The sequence below is a fragment of the Odocoileus virginianus genome, chromosome 21 (assembly GCF_023699985.2).
Source record: "Odocoileus virginianus isolate 20LAN1187 ecotype Illinois chromosome 21, Ovbor_1.2, whole genome shotgun sequence".
In the NCBI taxonomy this organism is placed as follows: domain Eukaryota; kingdom Metazoa; phylum Chordata; class Mammalia; order Artiodactyla; family Cervidae; genus Odocoileus; species Odocoileus virginianus.
In genome coordinates this window covers 9125249-9140701 of record NC_069694.1, presented here as the reverse complement: position 1 = coordinate 9140701, position 15453 = coordinate 9125249, and the positions used below count along the sequence as shown (strand labels likewise).

Here is a 15453-nt window from a genome sequence, read left to right as displayed (position 1 = left end):
AACAAAATACTGGCTTCTTCCTTAAAGGGTTATTGTGAAGTTGAAGTGAATACATGAACATTTTTAAAACAGTACTTGATGCATATTAAACAATAGAATAGAGTATTTATAATCATTAATAAGCACTGGCAGGGTGTCAGACATAATAAATGCCATACATACTTTTATCTCACTCATTTTTGAAACAATCCTGATAAACAGGAATTGTTACCATTCCTATTTTGCTGATTAGACAGGTAAAGTTTGCAGAGGCTAAGAAATTTGTGTAGAGGTCACAAAGCTAATAAGTGGTGGATGCAGTGTTGGAACCCAAACTCAGACCCTAAATTACTCATGTAACCATGGTGCTGAATTGCTGATATGATGGATTTTCTCAAAAAGCTTACAAATTCCATCCTGCCTCACACATACCCCAGCCCTGCCACACACACACACACGCACACTCTTACACACTTCCCCAGCCCATTCCAGTGAAGAGGTCAAGCACATATCGCCTTGTCCTCCTGACCTGAGTCCTCGCCCTTCCCAGGGAAGTTGCAGTTACACACACTATCTCTGTCTCAAGTCTCCAGGGCATTGATCAGCTGTGTGTGTGTGTGGGTGGGTGTGGGTGGCTGGGTGGGTGGGTGGCTGTATGTGTACACTCAGTCGCTTAGTATTCTCTGGCAAAGAAGCCAAGGAGACCTCTTCAAAGAGCTGCAGACCTGAGGGAATGAGATGAGAACTTGGGGCCTGAAGGGAGGAAACAGGAAGAGAAGCTTTGTGCATTCAGTTAGGATCATGGGTTTAGGTGAGTGTGGACTTGGGACCCAAACACCCCCATCAGTTCACAAACCACTGTGCAGGGCTCCCGCCTGCAGAAGGGGCCTATCGGTGCCTGCCTTCTCTGGGTGTTCAGTGCTAACCGTGTGTGAGCCAAGTCAGGGAGAGGTCACGAGTTGAGGACACCTCCTTCTCCGATTCACCACCTCGACTGTTCAGTTTGGGAGAGACCTTTGATGTCAGGGACTCACTGGAGAGATAAAGAACCCAAGGGATCAAGAGACTGCACCACTTTCCCACATCTGCACAGCTGATGATGAAGCTACTGCTGGAAGATGGATTTCTTATTCCCAGCGTGGACTTTGCCTAGTTGAGTTCACAAACGCCAGCCCTACCTGACGATATTAGTTTGGGGCACAAAACCCTTCCTGACAATTAGGACTGCCATGACAATTGTTTTTCCCAAAGTTCCACAAAACATAAATTCTATTGTTATTAATATCTTTTATGACAGGGGAAGGGGGGAAGTTCTGTGGTCAAATAATTTTGGGAAATACTGAGTTAAACAGGGTGAAATCATTCTTTTTCATAATTGTGAATGTGTTCATCTTTAATCGCTGCTGTTCCCATTCCCAAACCTGTTTGAGAGAACCCTTTCACAGGAGTGGGGGATGGACGTTTGAACACACCTCTGCACAGGTATCCCATCAAGCCCAGTTCTAGGTGATGCTGACTCATATATGGTAGCACATCGACTACTAGGAGTACATCAAATGGACTGTTTGATGGTGCTGATAATAAAGGCTTATAGTCCTTCTCCAAAATTATTGAAGCTCAGCCTCTTTAGGAGAAAAGGAAACACCAAAAAATTTTGTCCCAGAGAGTTTGCAAAGCCTGCTCAGAAAGGGGAATATGGTTCTGCTAAGGAAACAGATTGAATAGTAGTCAAGAATTATCTTCTTGTCCTTTTTCCACCATAAATTCAATACCGTCTATGAAGCTGGGCAGGCAGTCTTTTAATTTCTTTTGTAAGACACCTCGTGATTTCTTCAATGCCTGGTAGTTATTTTTATCCATTCCTCTTGAGTCTAAGAGGTCAGTATCCAGAAGTGACTCGCTAAACATTTTTCAGCTTCACCTGCTAGCCAGGTTAAGATGAAATCCTGGACTGTTTTCTAAACATTGGCAGCTTGGTTTATCACAACAGAGTTGAAATTTAAGTGTTTGATTTTACTGTGTCTCTTCCAAGCACTTCAACTTCTATCAACTCAAACCACTTGCCAGCAGCTGCTATGAAAGCCCACTGACTAGAGCTCTTGAAGCAGGACACCCTTAACCCTTGGAGTTACATGAACTGTAATTCCCAAGCTGGGAAGGGGAACCACGGTCCCTCCTATCTCTCTTAGCTCATGCCATGCACTTGACTTTTGATTTTGGACCATCAGGTAGAGTGAGATTTGATTGTGGAAAGTGGTAGACCTTCTACTGAAAGAATTTATAAAATCTCATACTCACCATTCATTCACATCTGTCACTCACCAGTCATCCCTTTATTTGAATAAGAGATGTGACATGCTCCATGCAGGTAGATGCTGGCCTAGGTTAGGCAGGCAGCTGACAAACACCAAAGCCCTAGACAAACACCAAATCCCCTCTGAGGTGCCCAAGGACAGGAAACATCTTTGCTTTCAGAGTTCTAGTGTCTGGGGCTGGCTATTGAGGAAAGGTCTTCAGTACATACACAGAATGACAGCTAAATCCAGAAAGTTTGATGGGCTTTCCATGAGCTCCTTTCCAAGACCTTTCCCCATGTGCTTCTTTAGAGGGAATGGCTTAATAGCAGTGGTTTTTTTTTTTTTTTTTCCATTTATTTTTATTAGTTGGAGGCTAATTACTTTACATCATTACAGTAGTTTTTGTCATACATTGAAATGAATTAGCCATGGATTTACATGTATTCCCCATCCCGGTCCCCCCTCCCACCTCCCTCTCCACCCGATCCCTCTGGGTCTTCCCAGTGCACCAGGCCCGAGCACTTGTCTCATGCATCCAACCTGGGCTGGTGATCTGTTTCACCCTAGATAATATACATGTTTCAATGCTGTTCTCTTGAAACATCTCACCCTCGCCTTCTCCCAGAGTCCACAAGTCTGTTCTATACATCTGAGTCTCTTCTTCTGTTTTGCATATAGGGTGATCATTACCATCTTTCTAAATTCCATATATATGTGTTAGTATACTGTAATGGTCTTTATCTTTCTGGCTTACTTCGCTCTGTATAATGGGCTCCAGTTTCATCCATCTCATTAGAACTGATTCAAATTAATTCTTTTTAATGGCTGAGTAATATTCCATGGTGTATATGTACCACAGCTTCCTCATCCATTCGTCTGCTGATGGGCATCTAGGTTGCTTCCATGTCCTGGCTGTTATAAACAGTGCTGCGATGAACATTGGGGTGCATGTGTCTCTTTCAGATCTGGTTTCTTTGGTGTGTATGCCCAGAAGTGGGATTGCTGGGTCATATGGCAGTTCTATTTCCAGCTTTTTAAGAAATCTCCACACTGTTTTCCATAGTGGCTGTACTAATTTGCATTTAGGTCCTAACCCAGGAACAAGCAGAACAGAAACTGACATCAGATTAGTGCTTTTTTTTTCCTTTTAACTTCTGATGTTGACATACCAGACAATGAAAAGTTGCAAGGAAAATACAGAGGACCCTCAGTTACTCGGAGTCCCCAAATGTTAACCTTTACTACATTTGCTTTATTTTTCTCTCTCTCTCTATACACACATACACACACATTTCTTTTCCTGAATTATTTCAATAAGTTACAGATACCACCATATCCCTCTACTGCTAAATACGTCACTGTGAAATACTTCCTAAGAAAAGGGGCATGCTCTCATTTAGCCCTAGTACAATGATCAAAAGCAGGACATTAACACCGATTTAATACTACTACCTAATCTACAGGCCTTATTCAGATTTCACCAGTTGTGTCAATAATGACCTGTTACCAAAAGATCAAGCATTGCATTCACTGTCATGTCTCTTTTGTCTTCTTTAATCTGTAATAGTTCCGCAGCCTGTCTTTGTTTTTTTCCCCTAAAGTTGCATTTTTGAAAGAGTACAGACCAGTTGTTTGGCAAAATACCCCTTAAGTTGTGTTTGACTGATGTTGCCTCCTGCTTCGATCCAGATTATACTCTTTGACAGAAAAATCACAGCAGTGATGCCAAGTTCTCAGCGCACCAGCTCGGAGGGTATTGACTAGTCACAGTATTACCCTTACTCACAGTATTACCCTTGGTTATTTGATTTTGGTGCTGTGACCCAGTTTTCTCCACTGTAAGGATACTGTTTTACCCCATGCATATAATAGGGGAGCTATTGGGGCTGGCCAAACAAGTTCATTGGTATGATGTTATGAGAAACCTAAATAAACTTTTTGGCCAGTGCCAATACTTGGGATTAAATATCCCGTTCTCTTCAGGTTTTTACCCACTGGTCTAAACATCTGTTGATGATTCTTGCTTGAGTCAATTATTACTGTGATGGTTGTCTAATGGTGATTTCTATAATTCTGTTTGTTAGCAGGCTTTCTACTTGTAAGTCAGAGCTCTCCCTTTTTTAGATTTATACCCTGAGAATTCACAGATCCTTGTTTTATTCAGTGTATTATACTCCTTTATGTCTGTGCTTACTGTGATGCTCCCATTGTTTCAGATTTGGCCAGTAGGACGCCTACAAGCTGGCCCTGTGTCAGTTTGACCTGTGTGTGTCATTCTTTAAGATCATCACTATTCAAAGGCAGCCCTTTCCAGCTGAGTTGAGCCTTTTTCTATATTCCTTGACTTCCTGATGAATGCTCAGTTAATTTCTCTGCCTGGTTGCACAACTCCTGTGCCCCTTACCCCCCCACCCCTGGCCTCCTCATTTCTCCCCACCTCCATCACCAACCCCCTTGTGAAACTGGATTTTCCAGCAAGAACACTTGACTAGTAACTGATGGCGTCTTTTCATGACCGTCTTCAAATACAGGACTCTTTACTTTCAACAGTAAACACAGGACAAGAGTCAGCCTCCGACACAGGACTCCAGGAGGGTCAGGCACCGAAGGTGGACACTAGGTGGACACACCATCCTAATGGTGTTTGCTTTTCTCCCATGGAAACCAGATGATGGCTGCTTTGCCCTTTGCTTTTCTCTGTTGCTCTTTTATACTCCAAAGACAAAGCAAGTTCTGATTCTGCTCCATAATAAAGGGCACTGGACAACTGAGTTCTCACCTCTGACCCAGCTGTTGTCACAGTGACGGGGAAGGGACAGAAGACAAACTGCCCGTTTTGAACTCAGTCTTACTTCAAAAGAGCATCCCCCCCCCCCCATTTCCATGGGAAATGGACGTGGACTATTTCCTTTTTGGCACCTGGAAATGGGAGACCCCAGTAAAAGCAAGATATAGGGGTGGGAGTGACACATGAAAAGAGAAATAAATCAGAATTGGTGTTAGGCATCATCATATGTGGAAGACTCATTGTAGACACAGGCAGGCAGGGGTGGGTGTACATGCAGTAGTCCCCACCCTTTTCGTCAGCAGTCACTCAACCCCGGGCCTTAGCGCCTGTCTCACCGAGAGGAGGAATGTCGCTGGGCAAGGAAGCAGGACGGCGGTGGGAGCCAGGGCGGGACCCCTAGCCAGGAAGAGGCACCGGCGGGAGAGGCGCAGAGCTTGGCCCTCGGGTACAGGACCAGGCCTGTAGGAAACCCGAGGGCGCCCCCTACAGGGAGGCAGGGGGAGCGGGAGGGGGCCGGGGAGCAGCATCCAAACACCTCCTATATTGCACGGCTTAGAAGAAAAACAGAGATCCTCCGGTTTTCCAGGGAGATGGGCGGGGCGGGACGGGTAGTGTGAAAGGCGCAGGTGACTGGTCGGTTCTCTGAGACGCAGAGAAGTTAAATCTCAGCAGCCAGCTCGCTTCCCGGCATGGCTGAGAGTGTGGCCAGAGCCACAGTGGCAGAGAGTGCGGTCAGGTCGACCTTGGTCAGCCTCGGAGACCCTGGGAAAACGAGGTGTTGCTCGAGACCAGCCTCTCGTTCTTTCTTCTGTTGCCACAGTTGGTAGAAATACACCATTTGGTCCTTATTCTGGAAACAGGTATAACTTGGTACTGTTAATGCTCTTGTGTGTATGCATATGTCATGGCAACTAGAGCACTTCTTCCTTAGGTGAAAAGCTTCTTTTTTTAAAAAAACATGCTGTATCCAGACAGAGCTGAGTAATAAGTATATGCTTATTATGAATGTTAACTCATATAATCCCCAACAATGCTATGTAGTAGACACATCATTATCCCCATTTACAGATGAAATAGCTGAGGCCCAGAGTCACAGAGCAGAGCTGGAGCCAGAACCAGACCATCCAGACAGTCTTCTCATGTCAAATCTGTAATCACATGTGCACAGACTTTTTTTTTTTTTTTTTTTGTCATATGCAGTAGCAGTCACAAGTTTCAGAGATTAGGATGTGGATGCTGGATATCTTTGGGGAGGGAGGTGGTGTAAAACTACTTCCCTCTAGATTTATCAACCAGCTAATCTATACCTCTTAAATGGTATTGGTCATTTTCTCTGTGGTTAGAGGCTTATGAAGTAGAATCCTGGGAAATCCATTCATGACTGAAAGAAGGAAGGAGAGGGAACAGAGAAGGCAGTGACATGATTCCTGAGACTTCCCTGAAGTCCGGTGGCTAAGACACCAGGCCGGCTTCCACTGCAGGGGGCACAGGTTTGATCCCTGGTCAAGGAACAAAGATCCTGCATGCTGAGTGGCAAGGTCCAAAAATAGAGAACAAAAACCAAAACCACAAAATAAAAACAATAAGTGATCCCTCTCTCTCTCTAGCATGCGCATCTTAGGGAGACAAAGGGACTGGGGCTTTCAATTCTGTCATTGACTTGTCTTCTTTAAGTTGGTAACTATTAGACACGGAGGATGACAAAGATTCTTCCATGCTAGTTTCTAGGATTTTCAGGGAAAAGACAAGAACAGCATGGTTGGTTTTTACATGAAGAGAGGGTTTCATTCAAAGGGCAATCTTGAGGGAAAAAATGTAACTTGGGAACAGGCAGAGGACAGAGGGCAGGTGGGAAATGAAGGAAGCACAGACGTAACTCCATCTTCCACCAAGAAGCCCAAAGGAGTGTGTCTTTGAACTGCAGACAGTGGAGTCCATGCCTTGTGATGGGAAAGGCAAAAAGGAGCAGGTTAGCCCACATAAAGCATGTGATGACTACTCACCTGTAACCTCCTTGGGCCTGTAACATGGAACATGGGTCTGTAACCGGGATCAACTGCCCTATCCTGACGTCCTCTAGTGCTGTGCTGAGTCGCTTCAGTGGTGTTCTAGTCTTTGCAACCCCATGGACCATAGCCCCCCAGGCTCCTCTGTCCATGGGATTCTCCAGGCAAGAATACTGGACTGGGTTGCCATGCCCTCCTCCAGGGGATTTTCCTGACCCAGGGGATCAAACCCACATCTCTTACATCTCCTGCATTGGTAGGCTGGTTCTTTACCACTAGCGCCACCTGGGAAGCCCAGGACATCCTGTCTAGTACTGAAACCCCTGGGCAAGGAAGCCTCTCTGCTCTCTTATTCCGCCTGCTGCTGCGCCAGGGCTTAACACCCTGGTTAAGTCCAAGTCCCATGGAGAAGGCAATGGAAGAAGACACACAGGTCCTTTTCAAGTCCACCTTTCTCTCTCTGGCATTGGTCAACCTGTTTTTCCTCATTTACAAAATGGAGATGACATATAACTCCCAGAGTCAGGGAAACGTCTGGCCCAGAGACAAGTGGCAATGAAAGTTTTCGAGTACTGAATCGGTGATTTTAGATATGTGAAGGTATTCCAGGTAACCAGTGCCCTCCCTGCTCACATGGAATCCTTTTCCAAAGACTGTAACTCTACTGACTTTGAGGATCTGGGAAAGAAAAAGCAAACAAATCCTATTGAAATCTCACTCAGCTGCCCGGGCCCAGCCCAGACTGCAAGTGCCTGCAGCTAGCCGTCTCCACTCTCAGCCAGAGCCGGGCGGAAGCCTCTGGCCAGGATGGGGCTGCCGAGCAAAGCCCGCGTGCTGGAGGCGCCTGCCCGCCTGCAGATGTGCTCCGTCGTGTCCGACTCTGCGAGCCTATGGGCTACAGCCCGCCAGGCCCCTCTGTCCGGGGGATTCTCCAGGCAAGAATACTGGAGTGGGTTGCCATTTCATCCAAGAGCAGATCTTCCCGACCTAGGGTTGGGGCTGCCATCTCCTGCATTGACAACTGAGCCTCTGTGAAGGTTCAGCTTCCCTGATATCTTAAACAGCTCTCAGCCCTGAGACCATTACCTGGTTCCCCCGGCTCACAGGTTCAGAGTGGCTTTGATTATTGCCTTTCCTTGGTATACTTTGACTATGTGGCTACCTTTCAGTTTGTCCATTCCTCCTGAAGAAAAAGGAAAGAAGGATAACTTGATTAATCTTAAAATACAAAAGGAAAATCCCAAAGTGGTGGGTGAAATAAACATTGAAGATTTCTGTCTTACTAAAGCAGCTTATTGTAGGTGTTGGCGTTCTAAGACATATTTTGCCTGTGATGCTTCACAAAATAAACACAGTGAATTGACAGGCTATGATATAGGTTCACTAATACTGAAAAAGAAGGAACTATAATAGTAATGAATTAGGATGGAATACAACTGTGTGCTATAAAATCTTATGACAGTATTTTTTCATTCTTTGTTTATAGAAGATCTTTCAAATGGTAGTCTTAATTATTGCTAGTAGTTGAATAATTATTTCTGTCAATTTATTTTCTTGTTACACTACTGTTTATATTTGATACTTTATATATTCAGTCATTTATGTAGAATTAAATTGTGCAGCTCCTTCATTCTGACTGCAAAGAAACCAATGTCTTCCTACAATGAAACCAACAATTATTAGAAAAAATAAAACAAAATGTCATTCACTCTTTTCTCTTTTTCCCAGATGACAACAAAAAATAATCCAGATGGGGTGCAGGTGCTGTAAAATGATACAAAGGTAAAGTTGAAAAAATGGAGACATTTGTGACTACCACAAAGGCATTGTTAAACATCCTGCATGGATTCAATGCCATTTTCCAGCTTGGGGCATGACTAGCATTGCCAGGAAGTTAAGAGTTTGGAACCACATTAATATTATTCAAAAGAACACGGGGGCTGGATTTATTTGTAAAAATTTTTTGTGCCGTGCTCCGAGCATGTTGGGAGCAGTCATTCTCTGAGGCTGAATTTGGTTTGGGTTAAATTTACATTTCTCCAGAGAGTTTCAGTGCAAAGAAAAGCTTGGGTTTTAGAAGATGCCTGAAATGGTATCACTGAAAATAAATCACCCCAGTCATGTATGTGCTTTTAATTTTGTCCAGATTCTATTTCATAAAAATTTGGGCAACGTGAATATAATTCTATATAAAATAAAGGGGGGAAATTAACTGATCATTTTGCTTCCATAACAAAACTATCTTTATTATGTTCTATTCCATATCTGTATCTATGTGTTATGCATAAATAGGTATCGATATATACATACCTACATACATATATCATTTTTGTCACTATAGTTATAATTTAATGTTAGGTGCCATTCAAAAGTATTTATTGTAAGTTTCATGCTAGTCCAGACTTCATAATTGTTATGCCTGAAATAGCATCACTGAAAATAAATAACCCCAGTAATATTAATGTTGTGCCATCAGTTCTTAACCACTTATTTTCCTATTGTTGAACATTTATTTTATTTATTTACTTTTTGTTTGTTTTTAAATTTCATGACCCACTTTGTTCTTTACCTTCTTTCTGCCCTTTTTGTAACCCCTTCTTAAGATCTGTTTCCAGTTGGTAGACCACTTCTATACCAAGTGTATCTATTTAATTGTTGCTGTTGAGTCACTAAGTCCTGTCGGCCTCTTTGCCACCCCATGTACTGCAGGATGCCAGGCTTCCCTGTCCTTCACTATCTCCCAAAGTTTGCTCAGATTCATATCCAATATCTATTTAACTAGGCGCACATATAGGCTTAAAAGAGTAACCATGGAAATGAAGTTAACCAGAACCACAGAGCAGCAGCGGAGCCTGCAGTAGAAATATTAATAATGAAAGTTAGGTATTAATAAAGTTAATACTTGACTGATCTTCCTTCTTCTCATCCTAGCTATCTCTTCGATCCGGTTCACGTGCCCTCCCCTGGTTACGTTAACGAAGTAAACAGCTGCAAGTTAGATGAAGAGGACACTCTTAAATTGAAAGACAGACAGGGCAGCGAAATCCTGGTGCACAAGGGTGACCCTCCGAACGAGGGCTCCAAGAGAACTGCAAGCGGGAGCGGAACAGCCGCTCCGCAGGAGCCCTGCGGGCCGCCCCGAGGACCACTCCTCTCGGGGGATGCGGTGGGGGGACCGTGTGCCGAGAAGACTGGCGGGGCCATCAATGGCCTCGGCCCCGCTGCTGTCCTGCCGCTCACCGGTGAGCCGGGGCCCCCTCAGGGGGACAGGGACTCCTGGGCCAGTGCTGCAAACAAAGGTCACCCAACCCAGCCCTTCCTTGAAGGAGGGAGTGCCAGGGAGCCTGACTGCATGCAGCTGGCCTCGGGAGAGAAGCAGGTCATCGGGAATGGGGGCTCCGGCGCGCCATCCATGGCCGGGTTTGCTGCTTGGGAAGTCCCAGCCCATGTCCTCCAGACACCCACCCCGGACTACCCTCAGCTTTGGGGCTCAGCTGAAGACAACGCTGATCACGTTGATCACCAAGAGAAGGGCCGTCTTTTAAAGATCCACTCTGAGAAGGAGCCCCAGGAGGGTGATCACGCCCCGGCAGGGGAGTGTGGTGTGAATATGCCCTTCTCCGTAAAGAGAAGCTGGGATTCATTAAACGAGGCCGTGACAACTGAACTCCCAAGTGTCTGCTTTGACAAAGACGATCCTGCTCAGGACGTGCCTGTGGTCGATTCGAGAAACGGGTGGGAGGAGGCCCCTGGCTCCGCCGGAGACGGGAGCTGGGAGACAGCGGATGAGGACGCGGAGGTGGCCGAAGCCCTCGCGGCCTTAGAAGCAGCTACTGCTGGGGAAGAGGTGGATGAAGCCGAGTAGGGGAGGGGATTCTCCAGGCAAATAAGCTAGTGACGATCGGGTCACACGGGGCTGGGTTTGCTCCTAAAACCCAGAGCTGATAAATGCAGCATATGCGCTGCAGCCTTCCAGGGTGTTGACACCCAGCGCCAGTTGTGATGGGTGTGAGCATCAGTGCCACGCTGCTTGTTCACTATGGAGCGTACCACCGCCTAGATGGGCTAAGACTCAAGATAAGAGACCAAGTCAGAGTGGGCCACTGTGGTGGTGTCCACAGAACAGGCAGACCTTAGACGCCCTGCTGGCCAGCCTGCACAGCTCCTGCAGAACGTATGGTGTAGGTATTCTTGAGAACGCCCTGGAATCCCAGCGCTTAATCCCAGGGGCAGAGAGTCACAAGACATTCTGTCTGAGTGTAAAATTCCTTACCTTGCTTTTTGAGAGCCAAACATTATACCCAGTCAGGGAAAGGTAACTACCCCCACTTAAAGTGCCTAATGTACCCCCCAGAGCATGGCTTACCTTCAGGGACAATCATCCAGGGAACCGATCACTAACCACTTGTTGGACAGAGTGGAGCTTGGCAGCTTTCAGGGTGGAGCAGGAACCGCCTGTAGACAAATGGTTAGTCATTAGCTGTGATATCAGGCCACCTTGACCTTAACTTTTTTACATTATTACTTTTTCATCTCCTTTGGGATTGGGGAGTTTGGTCAGAAGAATTCTTTAAACTGCTTGTGTCAAATTCAGGTTTTTAAGTTCGTGAGATTTGGAACAGCAAAGAGATAGACGGAGTGTTTTGTGCCATGTAATGTCTGATTGTGATTAAACAATAATGACATATGTGTTTGTGTGTCTTAACTCAATAGTGCTTCTAATTTTCCCAGACTGAGCATTAATGACCCTTGATGTTTCTTTCAATTTAAAGAGATAGACTATTAAATTACAGCTGAAGGGGAGACTAGGTTGATTTGCCAAGAATGACTTTGACTCTGTCCCTGGATGTCAAACCCTTGATGCCATGACTACCTGTGGAGCCCTTACTTTAAGGATGAATAGCCCTGCCTGGGTTTCAGCCATTTTGACATGCTCAATGGAGATTTAGGGGATGGTCAAGACTATTTAGAAAAATGTAAATATGGAGGATTCCTTATTATGGTGTTTCATAACACAAACTCTGAAATCTGACTCACTTTGCTTGGATTTCCAGCTTTGTAACCTGGGACAAGTAGTATATCCTTTCTATTTGCCCATTGGTTAAATGACAATAATAATCATATATATTTATAGAGATTGTCATAATGTCATTGCTCCATTTGGTTATTATTTGACATAAAACCTGAGCCTAACAGACACATTTCCCTGGATTTGCTTGATAACAAGCCATGTCTGCATACAATGTCACTCAGAGCTTTTAAAGACTAAGCTGTTGGCATTGCTAATTGCATTGTAGATGTGTTTGCTATTGTATTTAGTACACCAAATGCTTAATGTTTCAAAGTGGTGTCTTCAACAGTTTCCCAAGTGTATCTGCTGTGATTAGGTCCAGCTGTATATGATAAATGTCTTATAAAAATAGAGATTTACTTATCTCTTATGTAAAAGAAATCTGGAGATAGAAATCCAGGCTGGCAGAGAACTCCATGCTATCAGTGACTTGTGTTCCTTCTGTCATCTGGCTTACTTCTCAAGATAACTGCCTGGTCCGCAGTGACTAATGGGGCTCCAGTCATTACATTTGCTTTCCATTTGGAAAAAAGAATAACAGGGCAGAAGATCTCACTCCCTCTTTAGTAAGGACCTTCTAGAGGTGTAATTCAGCCTTCCACTTTTACCTCATTGAGCAACATCAGGTTACTTGGACACATTCAACTGCCAGAGAGGCTGGGGAAACTTACCTTTCTAGCTATGAGCATGGGTTTCCCAAATAAGTTCAGGATTCGGTTACTGAGAAGGGAGAGAATGGACATTGAGTTTTGAGATTGTCTGTTTACAATCTCTGCCACATCAGATCCTCAAAACACAAAAGCCTGGTCCTCAAAACACAAAGAGCCAATTTGCAAGAGATTGAAAGATAATTGTTTTCATTTAGTGTGACACAGAAAAGGTCTAAACCTTTGGTCCAAGGGGAAAGGAGAAATGAACAGCTACATACCAACTTCCCACTGGTATTCCAAAACAGAAGGATGAAAAAAAGAGAAAAATCTGACAAGGAAAAGGTAAGATGAGGTATTTCTGCAAATAAGTCTTTCTTCTGGGCACAGAAACACACTTTTGTGTTTACATTTACATGTGGACCAAATTTTACATCTTAGGACTGCTGCAGAGTTCATCATGATTAATAGCTCTAAAGTTTTTAAGATTCTTTTTATGTGAATAACTGCTTCAAAAAGGTTAACAGAGGACCAAGAACTTCAAGTGCTTTTTTAAAAGCAGCCTGGACCCCTTTATCTCTCCCCCAACACCCAGGCTCCACCAAAGGATGTCAGAGGAAAAGCCAGAGTCTTTAGGTTGAGAAGAAACCCCAGATATGAGCTTTATCCCCCAGCTTGTCTAGCAGCTGAGACTCTTGCTCTGCGTGACATCTTTCTGCAGCCTGGTGGCTCCCCTTATCAGAAGTGATGCTGATGATACTGATTCTTTTCAAACAGTCTGGACAGCGTGGCAGCACCGATGCACACTGACTGTCAGGCACTGGCTGTGGATAGATGTGGACATCACAGTCCCCACGATCTTAGCAAACTAGCGCATGGATGTCTACCATGTTAAATCTTGATTTTGATATAAGGTTATTTCTACATTACATGCAGTTTTCTCAAGCTAAGAAGTTACATTTCACTTTTTATTGGGGGAAGTTTAACTATCATATAAATGTGAAATTAGATGTTTTCCCCCAGTTTCCAGGACTGATGGTAGCATATTGTTACAGCTGTCAAACCAAATTTGGAAGGGAATGAAGAGAATTTGAGTTCCTTAGCACACACCCATTTGTCCACACTCAGTAACTGGTAGGCACTCACCATTTTCCTCTTTAACTCTTCCTCTGCCCTGACCCTAAGGGCAAGATTATCTCTTCTCTTCTTTATTTCGGCCACGCCACATGTTTGTGGGATCTTAGTTCCTCAACCAAGGATTGATCCTGTGCCCCCTGCAATGGAAGTGCAGATTCTTAACCACTGGACCACTAGGAAAGTCAGTCTTTTTTAATTTTTATTTTATTTTTTCCATTTATTTTTATTAGTTGGAGGCTAATTACTTTACAATATTGTAGTGGGTTTTGCCATACATTGACATGAATCAGCCATGGATTTACATGTATTGCCCATCCTGATCCCCCCTCCCCTCTCCCTCCCCATCCCATCCCTCTGGGTCTTCCCAGTGCACCAGCCCCGAGCACTTATCTCATGCATCCAACCTGGGCTGGTGATCTGTTTCACCCTTGATAATATACATGTTTCAATGCTATTCTCTCAAAACATCCCACCCTCGCCTTCTCCCACAGAGTCCAAAAGTCTGTTCTATACATCTGTGTCTCTTTTTCTGTTTTGCATATAGGGTTATTGTTACCATCTTTCTAAATTCCATATATATGCGTTAGTATACTGTATTGGTCTTTATCTTTCTGACTTACTTCACTCTGTATAATGGGCTCCAGTTTCATCCATCTCATTAGAACTGATTCAAATGAATTCTTTTTAATGGCTGAGTAATATTCCATGGTGTATATGTACCACAGCTTCCTTATCCATTCGTCTGCTGATGGGCATCTAGGTTGCTTCCATGTCCTGGCTGCCATCTCATTAGAACTGATTCAAATGAATTCTTTTTAATGGCTGAGTAATATTCCATGGTGTATATGTACCACAGCTTCCTTATCCATTCGTCTGCTGATGGGCATCTAGGTTGCTTCCATGTCCTGGCTGTTATAAACAGTGCTGTGATGAACATTGGGGTGCACGTGTCTCTTTCAGATATGGTTTCCTCGGTGTGTATGCCCAGAAGTGGGATTGCTGGGTCATATGGCAGTTCTATTTCCAGTTTTTTAAGAAATCTCCACACTGTTCTCCATAGTGGCTGTACTAATTTGCATTCCCACCAACAGTGTAAGAGGGTTCCCTTTTCTCCACACCCTCTCCAGCATTTATTGCTTGTAGACTTTTGGATAGCAGCCATCCTGACTGGCGTATAATGGTACCTCATTGTGGTTTTGATTTGCATTTCTCTGATAATGAGTGATGTTGAGCATCTTTTCATGTGTTTGTTAGCCATCTGTATGTCTTCTTTGGAGAAATGTCTGTTTAGTTCTTTGGCCCATTTTTTGATTGGGTCATTTATTTTTCTGGAATTGAGCTGCAGGAGTTGCTTGTATATTTTTAGGATTAATCCTTTGTCTGTTGCTTCATTTGCTATTATTTTCTCCCATTCTGAGGGCTGTCTTTTCACCTTACTTATAGTTTCCTTTGTTGTGCAAAAGCTTTTAAGTTTCATTAGGTCCCATTTGTTTATTTTTGCTTTTATTTCCAATATTCTGGGAGGTGG

General features: G+C 44.1%; 1 protein-coding gene and 1 pseudogene across 16 annotated transcripts in view; both read left to right on the top strand.

The window, feature by feature from the left end:
• PGCKA1 (PDCD10 and GCKIII kinases associated 1) overlaps positions 1 to 11759 on the top strand; it is a 79308-nt gene extending 67549 nt beyond the window's left edge. For all 16 annotated transcript variants that reach the window (XM_020900537.2, XM_070452053.1, XM_020900536.2 and 13 more), the window contains 2 exons: positions 8799 to 8852; positions 10002 to 11759. In XM_020900537.2, coding sequence (XP_020756196.2) covers positions 8821 to 8852; positions 10002 to 10935 — 966 coding nt within the window. In that variant the 5' untranslated portion in view covers positions 8799 to 8820 and the 3' untranslated portion in view covers positions 10936 to 11759. The remainder of the gene's footprint in view (positions 1 to 8798; positions 8853 to 10001) is intronic.
• Positions 5754 to 8790, top strand: LOC110141592 (CDGSH iron-sulfur domain-containing protein 2 pseudogene; annotated as a pseudogene).
• Positions 11760 to 15453: the final 3694 nt, after the last annotated feature.